General features: G+C 39.2%; 1 protein-coding gene across 1 annotated transcript in view; it reads right to left on the bottom strand.

Moving 5' to 3' along the window:
* Nucleotides 1-538: 538 nt before the first annotated feature.
* Nucleotides 539-10,800, bottom strand: part of gpr63 (G protein-coupled receptor 63) — a 142,857-nt gene continuing 132,595 nt past the window's right edge. The window contains exon 4 of the mRNA XM_060820905.1: nt 539-2,036. Within this exon, the coding sequence (XP_060676888.1) occupies nt 626-1,873 (1,248 nt within the window). The 5' untranslated portion in view covers nt 1,874-2,036 and the 3' untranslated portion in view covers nt 539-625. The remainder of the gene's footprint in view (nt 2,037-10,800) is intronic.

The raw sequence follows: 10,800 nt of genomic DNA, 5'->3' as shown, positions 1-10,800 counted from the left end.
GCAATAAAACACTCATTCAAGCAGTTCTATGCAAAAATAGTTATTCTTATGCATTACAGTGAAACAAGCTAACTATATGTATTACGTTATGTTAAATATCAATTCTCAATTGCACAGCAGCAGACCAAATGATCTCTAGTTCTTAAAATAACTTCATAAACCAAGCATTTTTTGTTTCTTCCAGGGAAAATCAGAAATAAAGTAGTTAACATATAGTGCTCATTTTTGTCTTTATATAGCCTGAGAGGTCAATTGTGCTTAATTAATATTAATAATAAAGGTCAGTCCATTTAGTGGTCAGAACACAAGACACTGAATTGCACATTCTCACTAAAGTTAGCAGCATCAAACCAATGAACAACAATTCACAAGCTTTGAAGCAGAGCTTGACTGAATTTTACAAAGTATCCAAAAAGTATACAAATTGCACAGGCAATATTTTCAAATTTACACAGTAAAAACATTCATTCACTATTTTAAAGAAATGTTTGCAACTACAGAGAATGTAGCTTCATCTATATTTAAAATCTTGTGTTTTTAAGAAGGAAATCTTGGGGAAATTAATTGGCAAGTTGTGTGATGGCAGTAAAGAAGATATTTAAAACAAAATATCAGGTCTTCTATCTTAAACCACAGATCGATGCTCTCCACAAACGTAAATGGCACTTGGACGAATTCGCCTTCTAGTACGTCCTGGCAGCTGTGGCAAGAACTTAAAGGTTTTTGGCATCAGCTCTAAGCAAGCATCACGGAATTTTTTAATCCTCCAATAGTAAATTAATGGGTTGAGTGCAGATTTGAGGTAGGTTAACCAAAGGAGCCACGTGCTTATCTCAAAAAAGTTACCTTTATGATAAAAACTACTGCTGAAAGTAGAAACAAGGCTGTATGTGGTGAATGGCGCTGAGCAGAAGGTGAAGACAATGAAGAGGATCAGGATGGTAGTGAAGGCACGTGTTTTGAAGCTCATGTCAATGCTTAGTTGGCAGGGTCTCTGCAGGCTCATGAGTCCAAGCTTACTGGCTTGGCCCAAACAAATGCTATCTGAACTGCTATGGATCCGAATAGCATTATGCCGGACCGTGTTGAGGATACCCATGAAAGAGTACAACATCAGCATGAATGGGATGAAGAAGAACATAATTATTATTAACAAAACATAAGCCCGATAACCAGAATCTGTAGAATATCCAAATACGCACTGTGGAGCGCGAGGTGGCACTGGCAGGTGTGGACTACCAACGGCAAGGGGAAAGGCCATACAAAAAGCCATACCCCATGAGATGGCAATGAGCAGCTTAGCACGGTAGGGATTCAATTTGTCTTGACGTTGAACTATGATGAGAAAGCGATCAATGCTAATTATAAGCAAGATAACAACTCCCTCTATCACAAAAAGCCAGAAAAACATGGCAGACACTCTGCAAAAAATATCACCAAAGATCCAGTGTGTAGTATTAACAGTGATGAGGGCAAAGGGCATATTCATTACAGCAAGCATCATGTCTGCAAAGGCTAAACTTGCCAGAAGGATATTAATAGCTGATCGCATGGCTGCTTTCTGATACACCATGAGACAGACAATAAAGTTTCCCAGGAAAGAAATTAAAGCTATTACCACTAGAACGGCAGAAAGAAAGATCTGCACAGGAAGGCCTATCCCCCCATAGACTGACTGAGTGGGAATTGCTGTGCTGTTTTCCATGGAATTACCTTCTGCAGTTTTGTAAGTGGCAGATCCTTCAGCAACAGAGAGTTCCATCTCATTGTGAATTACAGCATGTGCTGAAGAGTTGAAATAGGTATGTTCAGAATTGACAATTGTGCTATTTGAGGTCCCTGCATGTGCAGTCAAAAGTGGAGAATAAACCATTATACTAGGACCAATGGCCAAACTGTAATGATGTCATCTTGCACCACCAATCAAGGACAAATAGTGACTGTTACATGTTGGTCAGAATGGCAGTTCTTTAAGAAGCTGTACAGTTACCAACTGTCACTGATTAGAGTATTACTGGTTTCCAAAGTTTCAGAATCTGGAAAAGAAAAAGGAAGACACATCAATGCAATGACTAGTATTCTTCTTTCATACTTTGTTATCACATAGCAAACTCACATTCTCAATCAAGTTTAAATCCAAAACATTTAGATAAGTACATAAATGAAAAAGGTTTAGAGGACGATGGGCCAAATGCAGGGATGTAAGACTAATTTAGTTTGGGAACATGGTTGGATCAAAGGGTCCGTTTCCATGCTGCACGACTCTTTCTTAGCACAAGATGCCATTATTACTTGTAACCTGACAAATTCTGAAGCACAAGAACAGCCATTAGGAGCCTAGGCAGGAAAGATGTATTCCATTCCCTTCCTCAGATGGTGATGAGGGTTAGGCCTATTTACAGGCCAAAATCCATCTTGCATTGGTATACTTAACTATCACTATCAGTTTTACTGAAAGTACTGATTATTGCCATTTTTGAAAAAATAAATCATGCACAGAAATAAATCACGTAAAAAATACTGGATAATTGTTACTTTTTCCATTTTCTAGGAAAAAGCAAGTTGGACCAGAAAATCATCGCTAATGTTCTAGGGGGAATCCCCACTTCATAAGAGCCAGTCAGAAATTCTACTCATAGATTTCACATTTACTTTGAGACTCATCATACAATGGGTTTCTACACATGTTTCAAATCAGCCACATTACTAAAAAACTTTCAAGAGCCAAAAGAATGGGAATCATCAAGTGTACCTGGAGCATTACTTTAACCTATTATTATAAGTCATTGGACTGAAGCCATTTCAATTTCATGGGAACCCACTTGACTGTTCTCCTTGTTATGGTTAGACATTCAACAACTGGACAAACACAGGTACCATCAATTGTAACAAACATCCTTCTGCAACTGTAAATTTACCAAAAATTGTAAAATTGTGAAAACACAAGTTGAGTGAAAATAGAAGTTGAATTCTTGAAAACATTAGCATTATATTACACTACTGCATTAATTAAATACATTTATAATCTGTCTAATGCACAAAACGTTTGGAGCTTCTTTAATTATTTCTCAACCATTGTTTCAAAACTGGTGTTGGATTTGACAGCGCTGAGCCATCTATTGATCTCTGACAGAAGCAAGTGTAATAAAAGCCTCACTATAAAAACTAAGCTGTTCACTGCAATTACACACAGGTTTATAAAACATACCTTTGTTTGCATCATAAAATCTGGTTGTGTATTTTAAGACTGTTAAAATTAACCTCATAGTTTAAGCATGTACCAAAGTGGTTGAAAGATTACAAGAAAAATAATGGTGTTTACACGATATCTTTAATGTAATAAAAAATCACATGGCACTTCATAAAAGTGTTAACAAATAACATTGAAACTAAACCTCATTAAAGATATTACAGCAATTGAAGTAGGTTTCAAGAAGTTTCTCAAAAGGAGGAAATAGAGGTGCATTGGGCAGGAAGAGGTTTGCAAAGGATACATCCACACTGTTAACACTTTATTTCTCAGCTGGGATAAATACTTATTAAAAATTAAAAGGAGGAAGTCAGGCAAAATAAATAAATCACGCAAGCTTTGGGACCACCACATTTGACATCAAATCCAAAATGTTGTCAGATTTCATATAGTAAGTATTTTCATTCCAAGCCAAAATAAGAATAAAAACCTTTACAAAAAATACTATATGCTTAATATTCATTATCAGCACTTAGGAAAAATGTCCTGTAAATTACTTTAATTGCATTCTCAAAATGTAACATTAAAAATGGTCATACAATTAGATATTCACTAAAATGAAAGAAGGACTAGCATAACTAATAATTAATTAAACCAACATATTCAGATCTAAAAGTTGAAGTTCTAAATTGGAGAAAGGCCAATTTTGACGGTATTAGGCAAGAATTTCCAAAAGCTGATTGGAAGCAGATGTTCGCAGGTAAAGGGACAGCTGGAAAATGGGAAGCCTTCAGAAATAAGATAACAAGAATCCAGAGAAAGTATATTCTGGTCAGGGTGAAAGGGAAGGCTGGTAGGTATAGGGATGGCTGGATGACTAAAGAAATTGAGGGTCAAGAAAAAGAAGGAAGCATATGTCAGGTATAGACAGGATAGATCAAGTGAATCCTTAGAAGAGTATAAAGAAAGTAGGAGTATACTTAAGAGGGAAATCAGGAGGGCAAAGCGGGGACATGAGATAGCTTTGGCAAATAGAATTAAGGAGAATCCAAAGGTTTTTACAAATATATAAAAGATAAAAGGGCAACTAGGGATAGAATAGGGCCCCTCAAAGATCAGCAAGGCAGCTATTGTGTTGAGCCACAGAAAATAGGGGAGATACTAAATGAATATTTTGCATCAGTATTTACTGTGGAAAAGGATATGGAAGATATAGACTGTAGGGAAATAGATGGTGACATCTTGCAAAATGTCCACATTACAGAGGAAGAAGTGCTGGATGTCTTGAAACAATTAAAAGGTGGATAAATCCCCAGGACCTGATCAGGAGTATCCGGGAACTCTGTGGGAAGCTAGAGAATGGATTGCTGGGCCTCTTGCTGAGATATTTATATCATTGATAGTCACAGGTGAGATGCCGGAAGACTGGGGGTTGGCAAACGTGGTGGCACTGTTTAAGAAGGGCGATAAAGACAATCCAGGGAACTATAGACGGTGAGCCTGACCTCGGTGGTGGGCAAGTTGTTGGAGGGAATCCTGAGGGATAGGATGTACATGTATTTGGAAAGGCAAGGACTGATTCAGGATAGTCAACATTGCTTTGTGCATGGGAAATCATGTCTCACAAACTTGATTGAGTTTTTTTGAAGAAGTAACAAAGAAGATTGATGAGGGCAGAACAGTAGATGTGAGCTGTATGGACTTCAGTAAGGCGTTTGACAAGGTTCCCCATGGGAGACTGGTTAGCAAGGCTAGAACTCGTGGAATATAGGGAGAACTGTATCCATTTGGATACAAAACTGGCTCAAAGGTAGAAGACAGAGGATGGTGGTGGAGGGTTGTTTTTCAGACTGGAGGCCTGTGACCAGTGGAGTGTCACAAGGATCTGCGCTGGGCCCTCTACTTTTTGTCTTTGAAATAAATGATTTGGATGCGAGCATATGAGGTATCAGTTAGTAAGTTTGCAGATAACACCAATATTGGAGGTGTAGTGGACAGCGAAGAGGGTTACCTCAGATTACAATAGAATCTGGACCAGATGGGCTGAGAAGTGGCAGATGGAGTTTAATTCAGATAAATGCAAGGTGCTGCATTTTGGGAAAGCAAATCTTAGCAGGACTTATACACACTTAATGGTAAGGTCCTAGGGAGTGTTGCTGAACAAAGAGACCTTGGAATGCAGGTTCATAGCTCCTTAAAAGGGGAGTCACAGATAGATAGGTTAGTGAAGGCGTTTGGTCTGCTTTCCTTTATTGGTCAGAGTATCGAGTACAGGAGTTGGGAGGTCATGTTACGTCTGTACAGGACATTGGTTAGGCCACTGTTGGAATATTGCATACAATTCTGGTCTCCTTCCTATCGGAAAGATGTTGTGAAACTTGAAAGGGTTCAGAAAAGATTTACAAGGATGTTGCCAGGGTTGGAGGATCTGAGCCACAGGGAGAGGCTGAACAGGCTGGAGCTATTTTCCCTGGAGCATCGGAGGCTGAGGGGTGACCTTATAGAGGTTTACAAAATTATGAGGGGCATGGATAAGATAAATCAGGGAGTCAGGGAGTCCAGAATTAGAAGGCATAGGTTTAGGGTGAGAGGGGAAAGATATAAAAGAGACCTAAGGGGCAACTTTTTCACACAGAGGGTGGTATGTGTATGGAATGAGCTGCCATAGAATGTGGAGGAGGCTGGTACAATTGCAACATTTAAGAGGCATTTGGATGGGTACATGAATAGGAAGGGTTTGGAGGGATATGGGCCGGGTACTGGCAGGTGGGACTACATTGGGTTGTGATATCTGGTCGGCATGGACGGGTTGGACCGAAGGGTCTGTTTCCATGCTGTACATCTCTATGACTCTATGTATTTGTAGGCCTTTTCTTCCCAGTGTTAAGACAGCTATTATTGAAACCAGAGTCCAATGAGGAGTAATACATCACTGCTTTAATGAGTCCATTGCAGAATCCTTTATTAAAATGAAGGATATATGCTTAAGAAAGTCTGTGTTTGATTAATATTGGTACCTTCAAGAATCATTAAGTGAAAAGTGAACCTTTCAGACATGTAACACACACACACAAACACACACACACACACACACACACACACACACCCCCCAACTTTACTGACCGGGACTTTTGGTGAATATATTATGCATTACATAAGATGCTTAGCAAACCCTCAGAATGTCTCTCAAATTTACTGAATACTTTATCTCTGCCAGATGTGGTTTCTTCAATATTGCACAATTCTCTTGGTTACCTTCTGCAGCAAATTTTCTCATAGATGCAAAATGAGTAATTTTACAAATACAATATATTTCTAAGACAGAGGGAAGAAATCAAAGCATGCGATATTATGTCCAGAGATAAAATCAAAATACTGATGCTGAAAATCTGAAACAAACGCTGAAAAACTCAGCAGGTCTGGCAGCATCTGTGAAGAGAAAACAGTTAACATTTCAGGTCAAGTGACCCTCCCTCAGAACCGGTGGTAGCTCGGAAAATATGATTTTTATGCAGAAAATAGAGTGAGGGGGAGGGTAAAGAATGAATAATAGATGAGGAAACAGCCCTAAGAGAGACAGAAGAACAGCTGGACAGACAAAGGAGTGGATAGTGATCAGGCTCGGAGGGTAAATAGCCATTAATGAAGACTGTTAGTGGCTGACAATGGGTTGTATGTAATGGCAGACTATGTGATCATAAGGCCTGTGTGTGGGGGGTGGGGACTGAGACACAGGAGAGTTCAAGCCTGAAAGATATTGAACTTGATATCAAGTCCGGAGGGCTGTAGGACACTCTTCAACACACCACAGTGTTCCCTGGCCAATATCTCGGTCTCACGCTTGCTGCAGTGCTCCAGCGAAGCTCAGCAGAAGCTTCCACTTGGGACCCTGCAGACCTCCAGAGTCAATATAGAGTTCAATAACTTGAGGGCTTGAACTCTCCTGTGCCCTACACACCACGCCTTGTGATCACAGTCTGCTATTACATTGTCAGCCACTAACAGTCTCCATTAACAGCTTTTCACCCTCTTAGCTAGATCATTATCCATTCTTTTGTCTGTCAAAACTGTTCTTCTCCCTTTTTGGACTCCATCACCACCTCTCATTTACTCCTTACCCCAAATGCCCACCCTATGTCCTGCATAAAAATCGTCATTTTCCTGGCTACCATCAGTTCTGAGGAAGGGTCACTTTGGCCTGAAACGTTAACTGATTCCTCTTCACAGATGTTGCCAGACCTGCTGAACTTTTCCAGCAATTTCTGTTGTTGTTTCTGAAATGTTAACTCTGTTTCTCTCTTTGAAGATGGTGCTCAAACTGCAGTAAACATAGGACACAGAACATTACACCACAGTACTGGCCTCTCGGCCCTCGATATCGTGCTGATCTGTGAAACCAATCTGAAACCCATCTAACCTACAGTATTCCATTTTCATCCATATGTCTATCCAATGACCATTTAAATGATCTTAAAGTTGGAGAGTCTACTACTATTGCAGGCAGGCCGTTCCACCCCCCTATTAGGCTGAGTAAAGAAACTACCTTTGACATTTGTCCTATATCTATCACCCCTCAATTTAAAGCTATGTCTCCTCGTGCTAGCAATCACCAACCAAGGAAACGGCTCTCACTGTCCACCTATCTAACTCACTGATTATCTTGTGTCTCGATTAAGTCATGTCTCAACATTGTCTTGAACGAAAACAGCCTCAAGTCCCTCAGTCTTTCCTCATAAGACCTTCCCTCCATACCAGGCAACATCTTCGTAAGTCTCCTCTGAAACCTTTTCAAAGCTTCCACATCCTTCCTGTATTGCGGTGACTAGAACTGTACACAATACTCCAAGTGTGGCTGCAGCATGACCTCATGGCTCCGAAACTCAAATCCTCTATTAATAAAAACTAACACATTGTATGCCTTCTTAACAACCTGGGGTGGCAATTTTCAGGGATCTAGGTACAGGGACATCAGAGATCTCTCTGTTCATCTACACTACCAAGACTCTTACCATTAGCCCGGTACTTTGCATTCCTGTTACTCCTTCCAAAGTAAAACCCCTCACACTTTTCCATATTACACTTCATTTGCCACCTCTCAGCCCAGCTCTGCAGCTTATCTATGCTCCTCTTTAACCTATAACATCCTTCAGCACTATCCACAACTCTACCAACCTTAATGTCATCTGCAAATTTACTAACCCATCCTTCTACACACTCATCCAAGTCTTTTATAAAAGTGCAAACAGCAGTGACAGCAAAATAGATCCTTGCAATACTGTACCTGTAACTGAACTCCAGAATGAACATTTCCCAACAACCACCACCCTCTGTCTTCTTTCAGCTAGCCAATTTCAGATCCAAACCACTAAATCACCCTCAATCCCATGCCTATGCATTTTGTGCAATAGCCTACCATGGGGAACCTTATCAAATGCCTTACTGAAATCCACATCCACTACATTAACCACTTTACTCTCATCCACCTGTTTGGTCACCTTTTTAAAGAACTCAATAAGGTTTATGAGGCACGGCCTACCCTTCACAAGACCATGTTGACTATCCCTAATCAACTTATTCTTTTCTAGATGATTATAAATTCTATCTTTTATAACCTTTTCCAACACTTTACCCACAACAAAAGTAAGGCTCACTTGTTTATAATTACCAGGGTTGTCTCTACTCCCCTTGAACAAGGGAACAACATTTGCTATCCTCCAGTCTTTGACATTATTCCCGTAGACAATGGCAACATAAAGATTAAACCAAATGTTCTGTAATCTCCTCCCTGACTTGTTAGAGAATCCTAGGAAAAATCCCATCTGGCCTGGGGGACTTATCTATTTTCATACTTTCCAGGATTGCTCACACCTCCTCGTGAACCTCAATCCCATCTAGTCTAGTAGCCTGTATCTCAGTATTCTCCTCAACAGAATTGTCTTTTTTCAGTGTGAATACTTATGAAAAATATTCATTTAGTGCTTCCCCTATTTCCTCTGACTCCATGCACAACCTCCCCCTACTATCCTTGATTGGCCCCAATCTTACTCTAGTCATTCTTTTATTCCTGACATACCTATAGAAAGCCTTCAGAATTTTCTGTGTTTGCTTCAGATATCTAACAATAACTTTGGCACTTACAAGTGTTAGAGATCAGCAATGATAACTTTAAGATACAAGATGCTTATGCACAAGATGGAGTCAGCTGGAACCAAGGATACCTAGTGAAATGACTACCTATTCCTGAAAGGGCTAATTAACTTAACAATCCAAAAGCTAAACCTCCTACTATAAACTGTCAACCCAACCAAACTGTGCAAAAGGATGTGGCCGCATAAACTCTGGAAACCTTACTGTTAAACTGATTTAAAACTGGTTACTACTTGATTTCATCCATCAAATTATTGTGGTTCCAGACATTGACCTCCATTGCGATTTGCTAACCCATCATACAGTTACATATGAACAACAAGGAAAAGGAATACGCCACTCAGTCCTTCGTGCCTTTTTTGCCATTCAGTAAGATCATGGCTGATCTAATTTTAATATTAACTCTATATTCCTGCATACAACAATAATCTTTCAACACCTTGGTAATTATGAATCTAGCTACCCCTATTTAAAGATTTTGCATCTACGGCCACACAAAACCTTCACCGAAATAAACTTTCCTCATCTCCATTTGAAGTCATTGTTTAATTGCCCTTATAATTTCAATTATGAATTTCAAGTCTTACAGTTATTAAAATTACTTTGCAACTCCATCTGTTACAGTTTATATTGAAAAGTTGTTGTATGAATTGTATTAAGCTTTAAGAAATGATATTGCAGTTTTGAATTCAGTAAATAGTTTTACTGCACATCATGCTTTCCTACATTGTATGGTATGTTTTGACAACATTACTTAGTTCCCTAGAGGTTAGAGGATTAGATGACAAACTACGAACAGTGATGAAAGGTAGTTCAGCAAAGTAGCCTAGCTAATAGCACTATCTCGATGTCAGCTAGACACTCAAGGTGAAGAAGTTGCTTGCTGGAATTGAAGTGAAAGGATTAATTATTATCAATCCAACGTTCATGTACAATCTTACTATTATTTCAGAATAACATTATAAATTACTTTCGGATAACTCTTCTCTCTGGCATGACCTTTGAACTGCTAATGGCCATCTATTAAATGTTCTCCTTCCTCAACGGCCAAGAACAAGTAGTTGCTGTGGGCTTACAGCTTGGCATATTGGTGAAAACAGTTCCCCTCAAGGTTTATTTCTTCCCACTGCATGTCACAAACTATTTTTCACTCCACATTCTGAAAAATCATGTTACAACAAAAAAAGCAATTTCCAATTTAGTTTTCCCACCAAAATGGCTTCTCGCCATCTCCTATAAATGAACACAAAAAAAAAAATTTACACCATATATTGAGCTTTAAAAATTCCTATTTCTTTCAGGAACATAATACAACCTGCAAAATTTTTAAACATCCTAAACATTTCTCAATAAGATCATCTTTCATTCTTCTAATCTCTCATAGATGCTGGTCCAGTGTGCCCAACTTTTCTACACAAGGTAACTGCCAAACCCACACCCACTACCAGCCTAGCTATCAGTTG

This window comes from Hemiscyllium ocellatum, chromosome 3 (assembly GCF_020745735.1).
Source record: "Hemiscyllium ocellatum isolate sHemOce1 chromosome 3, sHemOce1.pat.X.cur, whole genome shotgun sequence".
NCBI classification, from domain to species: domain Eukaryota; kingdom Metazoa; phylum Chordata; class Chondrichthyes; order Orectolobiformes; family Hemiscylliidae; genus Hemiscyllium; species Hemiscyllium ocellatum.
This window is presented reverse-complemented; position numbering and strand designations above follow the sequence as displayed.